Source organism: Poecilia latipinna, unplaced genomic scaffold (assembly GCF_001443285.1).
Source record: "Poecilia latipinna isolate Pla-1442-1.1 unplaced genomic scaffold, P_latipinna-1.0 Scaffold987, whole genome shotgun sequence".
NCBI classification, from domain to species: domain Eukaryota; kingdom Metazoa; phylum Chordata; class Actinopteri; order Cyprinodontiformes; family Poeciliidae; genus Poecilia; species Poecilia latipinna.
The window spans coordinates 201,015-218,123 of NW_015113603.1; the positions used below are offsets into that span (position 1 = coordinate 201,015).

At 37.4% G+C, this 17,109-nt stretch overlaps 1 protein-coding gene across 1 annotated transcript in view; it reads left to right on the top strand.

The window, feature by feature from the left end:
- plpp4 (phospholipid phosphatase 4) overlaps positions 1 to 17,109 on the top strand; it is a 55,584-nt gene that overhangs the window by 25,805 nt on the left and 12,670 nt on the right. The window contains exons 2-5 of the mRNA XM_015050355.1: positions 4,885 to 4,993; positions 7,916 to 8,006; positions 13,204 to 13,267; positions 13,645 to 13,769. Of these exons, the coding sequence (XP_014905841.1) occupies positions 4,885 to 4,993; positions 7,916 to 8,006; positions 13,204 to 13,267; positions 13,645 to 13,769 (389 nt within the window). The remainder of the gene's footprint in view (positions 1 to 4,884; positions 4,994 to 7,915; positions 8,007 to 13,203; positions 13,268 to 13,644; positions 13,770 to 17,109) is intronic.

The window sequence follows — 17,109 nt, forward strand, 5'->3', positions numbered from 1 at the left end:
TATATATATATATATATATATATATATATATATAGAAGCAATAGCAATAGCAGCTTACACTTGATTAGCAACATTCTGCTGAATCACTAATAAATAAGCTAAAAAGTAATAGTCCCAACACTCACCCCTGTGGTACACCACAGCAGCTGACAATCACTGAGTGCACTTTCTGTAACACAACACACTGCATTTTTCATAAAATATATGACTTAATCCAGATAATTTCCCTTAAAAAAGTAGAAATGAAAGTATTTTGTTTGTCGAATGGAATGGCTGATGATGTTAGAACATTTCCAGAAATCATTACAAATAGGACTGACAAATCCCAACCACATGTATTCCAGGAAAAGCACATCTCTGTTTCACATAGAGTCAACATGAACTAACAGTAGGCGATACGGCGGCTGATTAGTCTGCCTTTGAGGGAAAGCCTTCCTGCTCTCCCTCTGATGGATTTTCACACTGCAGTAGCTTTTATCACGGCTCTGTTGTGTTTAGTTGTGCTCCCCTCTGGGTTTACAGCTTAAGGTAACACTGGCTTTCACAGCTTCCTGTTTACACCACATAGAGGGACAAATTTAATAACAAATATATCATAAACAAAAGCCATAAAGCCCCCAGTGAGGATCTCTTCCATCTGTAAACTTTACATATTGTTGTTGCTCTGAACGGGTAAATTGCTGCTTCTAAAACTCAGCCTGCTCCTCCCTGTCTGTCTCTTTTTTAGGATAATTACAATTATTTCCCAGCAGGAAAAATTGACACACATGCTGTGTAACTTATTACCTCTACAGACTCTACTAATGGGACTGCAATCAACATTTTTCCCATTTTAATTATGCAAACAAAATAAATCTTCTGTTCTCCAGCTGATGCATTACTGTCTGCCTTTCAGCCTCATTTCAGTAAAAACCCTGGTATTAACAAATACATTTTTAACTTTGGCATCTTAAAAGATGCTTTGGATTAATTTAAGCAACATCACTCGGACCTGGACCTTTAAAATGTCCCTCAGCCAAACTGAAAATCATCATTTCTGCAAAGGAATAAAAAGACAAGGCTTTTAACAGCGACTTTGGCACTAATGTGACACATAATTCATAATATTAAAAGACTTTTAGACAAAAATGATTTTCATTTTCATTTAATTAGAGTGATCAGCCATGAAAAGGTGAAAATATTTTCTAAGGACTAAAAAAACAAAGATATTCAGTGTTATCTGTTCCTGTTTTATTTCTTTATGAATAAAACATACATGTTTATTGTGCTTAATAACAGTCATATTATGTCATTTTATGTCTTACATATAAAAATCAAATGTGACAGCCGTTCAAATCCGGTTCTACACTCAGAAAATGTTTTTTTGGAACATCTCTATGCTATAAATTCTGAAAGCCGAACATTTCAGTCCTGGAATTAGTTGTGATGCTGATGTTGAAGTCATACATAATGCATTAGACTGAACTTAATTAGTGCTTCTCTAGTCAGCGCTCTAACAATCAGAGTCTCATTCTCATTCACCCAGTAAATTGTCACAAATGCTTATGCATTCATGCTGACGTTGAACATCCAACAGGCTAATTACCAGAAACTCCTCCTCCCTCTGAGCTCCACTGCACAGCAGACATTAACCTTCGTTTCACATTCTTACTTTGTCCTCTGATTGTTGTAGGTCAACATGTATTTCTCCAATAACTTTCAAAAGGGGAATATAATTTTAAGCAAACATTAGTACAACTGTCTTGTCTGCTTTTAACAAGTCACAAAAACTTGAGTTTTTATGAAGTCATAGTTTAACCCATGTTACCAATGTGAACATCAGTATATTGTTTAGAAATATAAAAATGTAGGTCATGTGCCAGGTATAGAGTGTGATAGTATGTAAACACATGTTCACAGGTGGCAACTAGTAATATTTGAAAAAAATGTGGAAAACATTTTAGATGTGAAGTTTTCTTCTAAGTAAATGTTGGACATAGGAATTAGGTTGTGCAGTAAACAGGTTTTACATGTGGAAATTATTTTGGGTCATTTTTTATGGTTGAAAATATTTAAAATTGTTTCTGACAGATTTGACATGTAAAAATTATAGTGTAGTAACTTGATGGCATCTTCTACATGTCAAATAAGTTTTATCAGGCAAATACATGGGAAACAAAACAATATTTCAACATGTGAATAAACACTTGACATGGGATTAACTTTCAGATGTGGAAACTGTGACATGTGAAACATTTCACCACGTTTCAGATGCAGAAATGATCATGTGTAATAATATGTAACACATGGAGAAACCTTCTCCATGTGAAATGTTTTCCTGCATGTTTAAATACGTCCACTTCTGTAAAATACAATTTTTGGATGATGTTGCTCCGTCTCTGCCATCCAATCATATAACACACAAATAAACAAAGAATATGCATTATAAATAAACTCAAACACCCCATGCAGTCCAACAACACCCATGAAAAATGATCTGCCTGCAGCTGATACCTTGGGGGAGTGTGTGTCTCAAACTAATTAGGATGTGGGCTGGATGTGAGATAAGCCTTCCAGGCTGACAGGTGGATCATCGCTGCATGTAATGACCTAAAAGTTGAGGCTGGGGTCTGAGCTGACTTTATCTGTCTGCGCTCCGTTTCCCTGCATTAGTCCCCAGGAACCAAAATAACTCTTTCAACCGCTGATGCCTGAACATGACAGAGATGACAGAAAAAAGTTGGATTATTTCATGAAGCATGCGGCACGTTGTTCGCAGGGTGGGGTTTAATGCATGCCCCTTCCAGAGAAGGCAGCACCGCTGAGCTGAATCAGAAACATAAGGCTTCTCCTTTGTAGCGACATCTTGACATGCAGCTATCACCAAACCAACCGATAGTTTTTTCACAGCCTCTGCCTGATGTGCAGAACTCTTCATATTTCCAGTCTCTTGTCAAGCTGACTTCTCACAGGCTCTGTGTTTGGGTGAAAAATACTAAGAGGAAAAACAAGAAATTCTGTTGAACAATCACTTTGGAGAGACCTAAAGGAGACTCATCATATTTAGCCAATGCTAACTGTTTGTTTTACACAGCTGGATGTGAAGGACATGTTGAAGTTTTGGATAATTGATTCCCTCTTCCTGCTGAATTTCTACAGTTTATCCTCACAGTGACCTGCACAGCCAGTCCTTCAGCTTTAAGCTGCAGTGTTTTATGTTTTGGTTATTTTTTTATAATTAGTTTATCTATAAAATGTAAATTTAGCTTAACATTTAACTCGTTATGTGATCATGTATTTTAGACATTTTTTGGTAAACCACTTCTGAACATTTTTCTCTTGAAATTAATTTTATATATATTCTTCTTTTGAGTATGAATTATTGAAAGTTATGACAAAAACACATTCAGTTTTAAAAATCAAAAGGCTGTGGTTTCAAACTATTTTATCCTGTTTTTGTTTGTTTATAAATTGTGAACTTATGAAGTTGTTGATTCCAGTTTCTCCTTGCTTAATATCACATTTAGTATCAAGGAAGTTATTGAAAAGGAAAAAGTTACAGCTGCCTCCACTTTTTTGAATTCTGGTCTTTGTGATGAAACATTGAAAGACATTTACCAAGTTTTTGCTTTCAGCTTTGTTAAGGTTTTGTAACTCATAATGGTCGTATTAATATCAGAAATCCAGAATTATTGTAAAATGTGTAACAAAGAAACAAAGGAGAATGAAGGCACAAAGTTTCTGCAAAGTGATTATAGGCAAGCAAAGTAATTTCATCTGCATAGCAAACAACAAATCAATTCAAAGTGCTTTATGTGATTAGGAGGAAATAAAACAACAAACAATCTAAAACATTACATTGTATTAGGAATGTGGGCTACTCTTTATCCTGCTCCAGTACTTATTAATCAAAGTCCGCTCTAAATGGGTATTTAGCCTTGGTTTAAATTAACTCAGTATTTCTGCAGCTTTCTGGATGTTTGATTCATTTTAGTGAAACGGAAACTGAAAGCTTCTTCTCCACGTTTGGTTCTGATTCTGGATTTGCAGAATAGACCTGAGTGGTCCAGAGTGGTCTGCAGGTATTTTAAGCATTTTCAGCTTATATGTTTATTATGTGTGTCAAACTGTTGTCCACTGAGAAACACCTTGATGCTGATGTAACCAGGTAGTTCCCTTTAAACACTAGAAACAACCACAAAATCTCCCCAAAGTTCAGGATCATACAGCAAGAGTAATTTGTTATAATTTCAGTTTATTTTAATCCATGTGTTTCAAAGAAAAGGAGGGCAGGTGCTACAGTCAAAAACTAGATTCTTAAAACATACCATAAATAATTGCCCTTTATTCATAAATGTTTGAACATTTTCTGACTTTTACACTTGCCAAGAAACTACAAAGGAACAAAATTCACACATTCATCAACATGCCCTCTGATGTTTGCATTATTTAGGAAGAAAACTCATTAAATCACCATATTCAGCATATTCAAAGCCTTTTGTTTTTAAAGACCTTGGTGTTATCTTGGAGCTCTTTTCAAAGGAGAGGAGGGCATTGAACTGTTTTAGACCATAGTGACAAAAGACCTTGTTAAAATGACAAAGAACAAGGTTGTGTGGGACAGACCACCGACTGGCCACGGAGGGACGGAGAAAGCAGCAGAATACTAATTTGTTCTTTCACACGCAGTGTGCAAGAAGGCAGCAGGGGATGTCAGGCAAAGTCCTGAACTTTTCTTGGACAGCACAAAAATAAAAAATAAAATAAACTAAGAGACCCTTTTCTGTGTGGTACTGAATCCAATCAGAGGACAGATAATATATGAAAAGTCTTTTTTTGTTTTAGCAGCTAAAAACCAAACCGTTAGATGGTAAGAACTAAACTCTGCTGTGTTTTTCTTTGCAGGTTTACGGAGTTCTTGGAGCCCTTTGAGAGAGTTATCCAACCGGAGGAGCTGTGGCTCTACAGGAATCCTCTGGTTGAGTCGGACCACATTCCTAAAAGGGTTATGTTTGTAAGTACATTACACATCTCAAAAGAAAGAGTAGTCTTCCTCTGAATTTTCTTTATTTGTTTTAATGATTGGATATTATAACGCTCACCATCTATTTATCATTGGTGCTCAGAGACTGACTTTCATTTCCAGAGTTTGTTTGTGTACCAGTCAGGGAACTGTTCCCATGGCAGCTATCTTTCTTTTAATTAGTAATGAAAGTATTTTTACAGTTTTAATTCACCCAGATCAGGCCCAAAAGCCTGGGGGCAGTGAGGGGCTGGGCTCTTCAGAGACACATAAAGACAATTACAAAGTCAGTCTTCTACCACCTGAAGAACAGGACAGACTCCAGTGTTACTGCACATGCTAAAGAAAATCATCCCCACATCATGACACTGCCACCACCATGTTTCATGACTTGAATGGTGTGTTAAGAGAGACAGAAAATCTATCCAGTAGTTCAAAAGTGCAATAAGAATTGCAGCGCAATGCGTTATTTTTCCAGGAACCAGCAGTTTGTAGGCCTTAAACTTAGTATTTTGGTTCTGGGCAACTTTTACCATTTTCATTCAGAGATTCTTCCACCTGAGCTGAAGATATCTGGAGCTCCTCCAGAGGTGTCTCCTGACTGCTGCTTTGATTAATGCTATAATTTTTGAGGCTTGTAAAAACTATCCCAGATTTTAATGAACAAGAAAAACTTCCAACTCTTACATCAGCTTCTTTGTGTTGATATAACTGTCCTCAAGTCTAGTTTTCTGCCAAACATTGTGGCATTGGAAGAAATGTTTAGTTTTAGTCAGACACTCCATTTTCTCCCGGGAAGTGAATTTGTAACAGCTGGCAAAAATGCCTACAGGCAACAAGACGCTGTGCGTTTTCAGTTTTTGTGGCGTCTCAAAGCTTTTCTTCCTCTACTCAAGTCAAAATGTCTATTTAAATGTGATGTTGGATATTTCAGTTCCTGTGAAGAGACTGTCTGGTTGCACTGGATTTTAACTTATATAAAATATAAAATGAAGCAAAAATAATTTTAAACAACTGCTTAAAATGACTGCTTATTTATCTCACTTCATTGTGAACTGTTTGAGTTTGAGGGACTGGCTCTTCGATCCCTGAACTCCTCACTCATCACTCACATGACGCCTTTAAACTGCTGAGGAGCCGGTGACAGGAAGTCATTTCAAGCAGACATATGACAGCTTAGTGTATAAAATACATTCTATATTTAAAAACAGCATACTTAGCAGTTAGAATCTAGTATTTGCATGTTTTTACCATGTCTGTTTCTGCCAGACCAACCAGTGTCGCGTGAGTAAAGAGGTCAAAGCATAATTACAATCTGTTTGGTGGAGCTCAAAGTGACTAATTGCCAGATAGATTTGATGAGTAATTTTGTAAGCATTTCAAACTGCATTAGTCATTTATATCTCTGGCAGCCAGTCAAGAAGCATGAATGCCAAATTCTCCAAGCTGACAATTGATCTGGAGAGCTGAATGGGCCTCAACACAAACTGTTTAGCTCTGCTCTATTATTCTGTTTCTCTTTGAATATTGACAGTTTTTATTAGCTGGGGTATCAATAAATCTTTGGGAAAGACATTTCCATCAATCGGGAATTGAAAGAAAGTCCCTTATTCCCTAGCTACATGTCTTCTGGGGAAATAATCTGTCCTGTCAGACATTTTGTAGTACTTCCACTCTGACAGCAGCCCTGAAGGTCTGGAGAAGTTATCTAACTATTACTATGAGTGCATGGATAAGATTTACATGATGCTACAGTACGGCTCACTGTGACCTTCATAATGAATGTTGTAGAGGCCGGAGGGCAGCTCCAAGTGTCACTCCTGCATATTCCAAGTGTGAGAAGTGGCAGGAGGTTTTTTCTTTACTCCTGTAAATCTGGAAGACATGCAAGACTGCAGGAATATTTTAGCCAATAAGTTGATTTTAAACGTAAATAATTTGTGAATATAGATATCCTAATTTTTCTGCTAAACACATAATGATCACTACGACTGGAAACCTCATCATTACTAATGAGATTTCACAAACAACCAGATAATTGTTTCTTCACTAATGGATTTAATAAACTTACGTTTGGCTATAAGGTCACATGGTTTCACATAAACACCGGCTGTATTTTACAAGTTTCAAATAAAGATTTACTCTGATGGGATGTTTTTTATCCATAATCTCTAAAGGTCGAAGCAAACCAATTAAAGAGGCTGTTAAACGGAGGACATAAAATAATAACCTATAGTTGCCTCCATATGTCAGAGCAGTTTTTCTCCAAACAAGATTCCTTCACCTTCTCCTAATATTACTGATAATAATACTACAACAGCATATTTCTACAGTGACATCATCTGACATCGAAGTAGACAAGCCATTAAGATTAGGAACTTACGTTCTTTCAACCGTTTGGATTATTTGTGTGTATGTGTGTGTATGTGTGTGTGTGTGTGTGTGTGTGTGTGTGTGTGGGGGTGTGTATGCGTGTGTATGCGTGTGTATGTGTGTGTATGTGTGTGTATGCGTGTGTATGTGTGTGTATTGTGTTGACTAGGTGCAAATTTCATAGTCTCTTTACTTGCTTCTGCCACACACTGCAGTTTCTGTGTTAAAGCCATGAAGATTTGGAGAATCTTATCTCTAAATCAGCTGTTGCTTAGGGCAGAAACATAAAACAATTTCATTCTGGATTTAATTAATACTTTCTGTGGCAACAGTTATTACCTCTGAGCTCAAATTAGACAGAAACTCTGAGTGCTGGTTGGAAGAGCCACTGAACAATAAAATCAGTTGTTGGGTTTTTCAGTTTTGACAGGTTCAGGTCACAAGTTAATGCAGGAGTGTTTTCGTGTTGAACAGATCCCCTGGAGCCCTAAAATCACTGTAATTATTACCATTTTGTTGTTCTGTCTTATTTCCTTACAGGCAATTTCTTTCCTTACTCCACTGGCAGTGATATTCGTGGTGAAGATAATTCAGAGAACGGACAAGACGGAGATCAAGGAGGCTTGTTTAGGTGCGTGAAAATCTTCCCTTCAGTTCTCATGATTAAAGTGCTGAAAATGTTTTTCTTTGCATGACAACAAAATGTTTTTCCTAAATGCATTCCCTGCTACACTTACATGAAATTTAGAAGCCTTGGAATGTGAATGATTTGGTCTGTATTAGTAACAGCATATGTATTATACAAAAGTTTCTGCCCACGCTTTATTTGATTTTTTATGCTTCAGCAATGAACAAATTTTGTTAGAATTTCTTTCAGCTCAATATCTTTTTCCTTCCTCTGCCTGAAGCGATCTAGCCAAATGTAAGGAGTTCATTAGTCATTATGGCGCTGATCTTTAAACTCTATGACCTCGTGTGTCTGTCAATATGCCACCATGAATATTGCTCTTAGCCAAGTATTTACTTATTATCAATTTAAAGCATCTTCTTTCATTCTCTACCAGGACCCAGTGGTTTCACACACATTTTTTCCTACTTTCCCTTGAGGTTGAGTGCCAGAAAAAGGCATCGGCGCTGCAAGGCATTAAGAAAGTTTAACACAAATCCAATTAAAGAGACACACAGTGATGAATCAGGTGGAAAGCGAGTGGCTCAGTGCAGCAGAGATTACATTGCAGTGGAGAATTTAACGAGCCCCTCACCGCCTGCAGAGAAGGACTTCTGCAAACCAGTTTAGAAAACTGTGAAACTCAGGAGAACAAAGAACTAAAGGAAGGAAGACTGTTCTGCATTTTATGACAGATGTCAGACAGATCCGAGTTCTGAGGATGGCATTAAGAAACTATCTCTAAAATGACACAGAAAAATATTAAATTAATTACTCAGATTGGTGTAAAGTTGTTTATTTTTAAAACATTGACAGACATATTAATTTTTCATGTCAGAAGCTTTCACATTGCAGTTCCAAATGTATCACTTTGGAAAGTATCCCCCAGGGCTCTCTACTTCAGAAACGCAAACAAGATTACAGGACATAATTAGGTTTAAATAGATTATGCTTGGTAAGTTTATGCTCTTTACTTTTGCTGATATATGGGCATATATTGTGTGGTACATTGCTTTCTGCCACGCTCCGTATTCTACTTCATGGTAGAAAGGAAAACGTTTTGAAAAGTCGTCTAATAATCTTTTATCATTCCAGAAGTCACGCCGCTTAATTACGCGATTATCTCTGAGTCAGAATATAATGAAGCCATCTGAGGGTCATATTTCCCACCAGACTACTCACTGAGAATGAGTCAAAGATGATTCCGGAGCGCTGACTTTAATCGTGATTATAAAGTTGAAACACTGTTTTCCATCCTGGTAATGTGATATCACAGAGCGATGCTACTGTTCGCTTTATGTGGGGGAGTGTTTGTGGTCTTTTCATGTTTGGACTCATTTGTCAATTCTACAGCTTTATTTTAATAAAACCTTTCTTGATTTAGATAATTTTCTCTCCATAATGAGTACACTGATCATGCATAACATTATGACCACTGACAGGTGAACAGATTTCTTCATTACAGGTAGTGGGCAATATCAGGCATTTTCCCTCTTCTTTTTTTTGATCAGGAAAATGGAGCAGTGTAAGGATTTCAGAAGTTTTCCAGGTTTGAAATTGTGATGACTGAATGACTGGATCAGAACATTTCCACAATGCAGCTCTTGTGGGATGTAGCAGGTCTCCAGAGGCCAAAGTCGACCAGAAGTGGTTCATGGAGGGAACGAACAGACAGCAGGGGATGAGCAGCCAAGGGTTACTGATGCTGCTGCATTTGGTCTGATCCAACAGACGAGCCGCTGGAGCTGAAACTGTAGGGAAAGTTCATGCTACTTCTGATCTGAAGGTGTCAAAATGGACATTAGACCTTAGCTATGGGGTTGCATAGCAACAGATCAGTCAGCTTGGGCATGTTGACCACTTTCTATTGCTAAAAAACAGCAATGGAAGCATGAAAACAAGAACTGGAGCACAGCCAATGGCTGACAGTGATCTGGTCTGATGAATCATGTTTCCTCTCACAACATGTGGATGCCCAGATTAAAACACACAGAGCAAAATGGTTTGAGAGTTGCTAGAGGTGCAAAAATAAAAAATAATAAAAAAAATGAAAACCTACAGACTTTAAACAATCTGCTGCAAAAACCTCATGGGGAAACATTCAGTATTAAGCAAATGTCTCAGTCAGTCCTGGAAGCACTGATGAACAGGAAGAAGGGAGGACATAGGATGGCGTCAATGCAGTAGTTCCCAACAGCATTCCTATTGCGTGATTTCAAAATAATGCCTCTACCCTGAGGCATCCTGATCAGACGCCTGGAACAGATTATCTGACTCCTACATCCAAAAGCTCTCCACTGAGCTCAGCACAGAGGAGATGAACGGCGTCAAAGTAACAGGAGTGAGAATCCTGATGAGACTCAACCGCTGTGGATGTTGGAGAAAAGCTGAGTGAATCCTGAATGCTGCTGAGAAGAAGAGCAAACCCTCATCATCCTCACCTGCAGACTGACTGAAAGCAACATGGAAATGTTTGCACTGTTAATTAGATGCTTCAGGCAAACTGTAAATGTTACTGTGACTGCAAAGACAATGACAAAATATGAAAAGTAAAAAATGTCCTGCCACGGAGTAATGAGGAAAATATGTCAAAATTGCTGACATAGAATATTTATTTTTTCATTAAAACAAAGCATGGATGGATGGACCGACTCAGTAGACTCAAGGGCAACTGAACACAATCTGAATGTGACACAGATCATTTTCTCAAACAGATTAATGTCGTTTGGATACACTGGGAAGATGAATGCAGCAGATGTTCGGATGTCTGGGTTCATGAACGGGCCAATCACTCCAGCTTCTCCTCAGCTCTGTTATTTGCAGACAGTTATAAAAAGCTCTGGAACCATGAAGCAATTTAGGAGGATTCATTTTTACTTTAAAACCATTCAACTACTGCACGGTTTCCAGTCACCAGGATGAAACCAAGCTCACAGGCTGTCAGACAGTTTTAGGAACGCACTTATGACCAGTAAGGCAAAGACAGTTCCAATAAGGTCCGCAGCATTGGAACCATAAAATACATTCTGGTTATTATAACTACTGCTGGTTTTGTTCAGCAAAAGTCCCCAATCCATTATTGTGCAATAGGAAGTAACAGAAGGCTGGATAACTCTTGGATTTACTCCGAGACGTCTGAGCAGGATGAACTAAGTCCCACTGGAGTCCACTGGGAGTAACATGTAGGGCAGGTTCTCTCCTCTAACTATGAGAGCCACTGGACTCCTTATAGATAATTAAGTGAACATTCAGTTTCAGTGCAAATTTGACCTACTGACCAACATTATGTTTCCTCTCTCCCATCACAATGAGCCATTTATTTCTTTCACAGTCAGATTTTGCCTGTGGCAATCCACGTCTTCAGGGAAATCCCTTCCATGTTTTCGCTCTTTTAAGCTGCATGAATTGTAATATTAGCAAGAGTTTAATGTTTTACATCTTAGGTCTTTAACTGGCCTTAAAATCCATGTTTAAAGTGACTGAACAATGATTTGTTTAAAATCAACAACAATAAGGAATTTGACCTGCTACCTCATAATAACTTTAAATTAAAGATTGTTAGCATTTGGACTCCTTTGTAATTTGCCATTCTCTAAATGTCTGAGCTGCAATAAGACTTTTGTAACTTTTCAGATGTTCCATCCAACATGTATTCACTGTAAATATTAACAGAATAATAAAGAATAAAATCTTAAGAAGCAAAGATGGCATGAATTCAATCACATCTCCAAAAAGCAATGGAAAACAGCACAGCTTATGTAATTCTCCATGTCGAACATTGATAACCCAAAACAATTTATCGTTCTAGACCTACTTTTTGCTGTTGTTAAATTGAATAATTTTACATCTTAAATATCATGAAAGCAACAGGGGTGTTTATAGTTTCTGACTGATTTTTAATTTTGACATTGTGTTTATTTTATTCGTTCATCTCGGAGTTAAACGACGTTGTACTTCTAAACGCACTGAGCCATTAGCTAACTTTACTTCAAACCAGTTCGGAGTGATTCAGATTCAGATTCAGACTCGTCTGCCTTCAATGAGGATCTGATCTGTTGCTCAGAGGGACAGAAATACTTTGAACATCAAGAAGATAAACATCCCGCGCAAGAGAACAAAGTGTTTTTTTTTTCATAATAGAGTGATAAATTTCATGATCTGATGAGAACTGGACAGAAACCTATGTTAGATTTTTTGCAGTGCCCTAAAAATGTTGATGCAAACAGGTGAGAAAGCTTGCAGAGCTGTATGGGGTGAAGATCACACACATCACACACAGACTGATGAACCAACAGAGGGAATCTGACACCGTAGAAGTCTCAACAAAGCAAAGCTGCTTTTCTTGTGATAATGAGTCGATGCATCTCCTTTTCACAAGGTATCGACTTTTTGTTTTCTTTAAACAAGATGAATGAATTTGTTATCTCAAGGAACACACTTTGTTTCTTCAACAATATCAGACAATTTTGGAGAACAGATGGGTGTTTGGTTAATTAGATTTCAACTGACAATATCTGTGTGAATGTTAGGGGAGATTCATAACTCAACATGAAAACAAAGCATAAATGTGATGCTTTTATTGAAGCAGGTGGATTATTAGTGCTGCTGTAACCATTACGAGGAAACTATTTTGTTTACTCATTAAATTTCCCTCAGTTACCAGTGAAGCAAGCCATTTATACCAAGACAAAAAACAACAACATAATAATAATCTGTTGTCATGACAAAGTCAGGTTTATTTATTTATTTTTTTCTGAAGAAAATAAAGCAGCTATAAAAATGATGAAACTCAACATTTTCAGTTCTTCTAAATGCATTATGTAGATTTTGTGGGTATAAATGTCTTTGTTCTCTCTTGTTAACTGCCTTCCTCAGACGTATCAACTCTTTAGTGTTTTCAGGAAACAGACAGTCTGGTAAAAACCAACTCCTTGTTCTACGCTTTGCTTCACACAGAAGGTCTGGTTACTGAGAACGACTGATTTCTGGAGGCTTGGACTCTGAACTCCTAAATGACTGGATCTAATTTTACCTAAACGTCATGTTTGTACAAAGTGTGCAAAACTGACCAGAACTTGTATAAAACTGTGACTGAGGTTTGTACTACTACTTAATGAGACAATGTAAGATTTGTTTTAATCTTTGTCCTTTCTGTCCTCAGCTGTGTCCCTGGCACTCGCATTAAATGGAGTCTTCACAAATACTATCAAGCTGATTGTTGGCAGGTATCCTGAACAAGTCACTTCACAGTGCTGTCAGTAGCTGCTTTTCCATCCACAACATAATTGTGCAGTTTGACATTTAGAAAATAGATTTGCATAAGGGAAACATCAACTTAATGTTAGAATGAGGTGTTTTTTTGGCCGTATCAATTTTGGTTTATTTAGGAAAACTGCAAGTTTGACTAACAACCAGATATTTCCACTGGCACAAACCATGAAGAATAAGAGGAAGTAGTTGGAGAATGATGAGAATTTGCACACATTTGTAATGGAAACACAGCTAATGATGCTCAGGTTGAAGTTGCAGTCACTCCGTATTTTGAGACTTATAGTAGCTGTTCTCTTAACTCATTGTAATCACATGAAAACTAATTTTTCAGACCAAGGCCAGATTACTTCCAGCGCTGTTTCCCAGATGGTCAAATGAATGCGAAGATGCTGTGCACCGGCGAGCCGGAGATGGTGTCTGAAGGGCGCAAAAGCTTCCCCAGCAGCCATTCCTCCTGTGAGTAAAGAAATCACCGCTGGCAACTGCAAAACAATATGCAACCATATCAGATCTCTCACACCACCTTATTAAAACTGAACGGTAGCGTTTCAGTTTGAGCTAATAAGAAATGCCACCGTGCTGACAGATTGTGCTCAAGATATTTTTTATTGTTGCCAAGGATGTAATATGCAGACCCTGAGGAAACTTGTCATGAATGAGTCCAGCATATTTCACTTCTGACATATGTGACAGCTGATAAAACGTTCAGTGCTTCACCTTCATCTGACTTCCTGCTGTGCTCAGCTACATGAAGCAGGGAGGATTGCTGGCCATTTTGGGCCAAACAGCGTAGCAAGCTGTTCCACCTCAGCACTATGCTCAATAATTCACGTTTCTTCTGGTGTAAAGGAGATGACTGGAGAAAGGTTCACTGGGATTGTTTGCTGCGGTCCATGCAGATGGTGCACAGTGCAGTGGACACCATGTAGCTCTGTGTGTTACAGTGTTATTTTGGGTATATTCAAATTTGCCACTTCACACATCCAAAAATGTCAACATTTCAATTCAACACGCTTTTCTGAAATATTTAGTGTTTTTGGTTTTGGTGCTGTGTAATGTGAACAAACCCTAACCCTTATCTAACTGCATTTAAACTTAAAACATGATATTTACAAAATAGAAAGATTCTTTTGTTGCTACTTTTTTATACTTTGTTGACTGCAGAGCTGTTATACCTGAGCTAAACCTGAACAACAAACTGTTGGAAAGGCAGAGAACATAACTTTAAAAAAGTGTCTGCCATCATGGCAGATTGGAGAGAAAAAAATATTGATAAAATTGTCTGAAAAAAAAAAGCGACAAAATGTCAAAAATATTATGTAGGAAGCATTTTTACAGAGATTGGTCATTGGGTATTAAATACTAAAGTTAGCGTTTTCAGTTTGATACAGAATAAATTTTAAGTATTCCATTCAAATCAAACGTAATTTTTCTTTTTTTTTTATCCCAAAAGGAATTTAAATAACTGACATGATCCAAATATCTTGGGAGGGTGTCCCAATCCAGTGGCAGTCTTTGAGGATCTGGCCGATGCAGGACTTATGTCCTGTTGCCTAGCAACAGAGATGGTGCTAAACACTAACTGGTAAAAATGGAGCTCAAGATCTTGCTTTTTAAAAATTTTATACTGTAGAGGCAACATCAGTTTTATTGTTGTCTCAGGCTGAGAGATAAACAAGATAAAATAACTGTATTTAATCTACAAGCTTTTCAAAAATATCAAGAACTGCTGGATCAGAATAGTTCATTTTCTACCTCATTAGCAGCTGGATTTTTTTTAGCTGTTTAAACTCCCCTCAAACATGAATGAATTGATTTTTATTTTTACTTTGAAGCCTTTTTCCATTAATATTACATGTATACAGAGTTCTGTCCCTGCTCTGCCTATTTTGAACAATGAAAATAAATCTTTAGAGAAAGAAATCTCTCAGTCTGCTGTCTTTACTGTGACAGGCTGATTTTAACTGGAATAGTTTGTCTTGTCCATGCTCAATCAGGCAGAACGTTCAGGTAGAAAGAAGTTGCCTTTGGCTGCATGGTTTGTGATTTGCTGGCATCACGGTTTGAGCGTGACGGCCTTAAACCTGCAGCATCAGATCAAACATAATGCTACTGTTACACAGTAACACACCCAGACATCAGATGCCTTACACATTTAGTTTTGATTGAGTTTTAAAGCACTTCCAGTCAGATTTCAGATTAAAGTTTAATGCTCCTCAACACACCTTCCATAAGCATGGAAGGCTTTGAGGCGCTCGCTGGTTCCCATTAGAAACATTAGAAACTCTGCAGATCTGGATTAGATTTGTCAAAGCAACAGGTTGAAAAGCTGCAACAAAATCACTGAGATGACATCTGCAGAACAAAAGTAATCCCATTTATTGCCCAAAAAGATTTGAAAAGGCACAAGGAGCACATAAAAAACTGAATGCAGTTTGATTGTTTGTAGCTCAGCATTAAGATTCAAGGATGCTTTTTATTTTTATGCCACTTTTTCTTGTTTGTGGTACGAAATTCAGACTCATTAGATGTGAAGGCTGACATGTGGCTGCCAGCTCATAAACATCCATCTGTTTTCTATCTCTGCTCGTCCTTCCAGGGTCTTTGTTGATTTAACAAGTTTTAATATTATGGCTAAAAAGTTTGTCTTTGCTATTTTATAGAGAATGGATTATATAAACAAGAAACAACATTATATTTCTTATTAAACCCTGAACTAAGCCACTTAGTTTTATATAATGAACTTTTCAGTTTAAGAGCTTTTTTTTCTTTTTACCTTCTATTTAATATTTAACATATTGTTTGTTTTTAATAGGAACTATGATTGTTTAATTTACTTTTAAATATATGAGCATCTATCTTCTGCTTTTTCGGTTTGTTTTTTGCTGTTTTGCACCCCTGATTATATCAGTTAGTAGACGTTTTATGTGCATCACAGGACATTTTATAAAGTTATCAATGATAGATACAGAACCTTTAGACGTGTGAGGAGCTGGTGTCCTGATGGCTTTTAAACGCCTGAGCTGTTTCCACTCCAGTTGATAGTCTTGAAGGCTTCTCCCTTGTCCTTGATTAGATTCCTCCACCTCTCTGAAGCAAACTAAATAACAGGAATTCGTTGTGGCATTCTCCTAAAAGAGAAAAACAAAGCAATAAATACCAGTTCACTAAACCCACTGCACCCCGTAAACAGGTCCTGAAGCACGACTCACATCACATTCATATTCATTTCACCATTTCCCTTTGTGCATAAAAACCCAGCTGATGTTACTGATGGATATACTCCACTGAAAGATGCCATCTTTAGCATTAGCAATGCTTCAATTAATCCTTTGACCAGATTATTTTCTGAATCCGCCTCCTTCACTATTGCATCATCTTTTATATTTAATTAGCCAAAGATTACAACGTCTATCATCATATTAGTTCAGTACCAGGAGAGAATTCAGGTCTTTGTGTTTCTGACAGTCGGGACGCAGAACAAAGCGGTTTTAATCTAATGCTAATACACATTTTCTGTTGACTCTTTATGTGCTAATAGGAGGATCAGCCTCAGGCACTAAGTGGTTGTTTAATATGCAGCTTTTCTAGTAGGAGTTAGCAAAGATATCCCACAGGTCACGATAAAGGTCAAAGATCAGCACAGCAGAGAGAGGATGGCAGAGACCCAGAGATGGAAAGCATAATAATGCACTTTGTTTAGGTTCTCAGTCTTTAGTGGGCATTAAAACCTGACAGCTTTGTCGCAAAGTAAACCATCAGAAACCAATATTAACTAATCTTAGTCTTTTCAGCT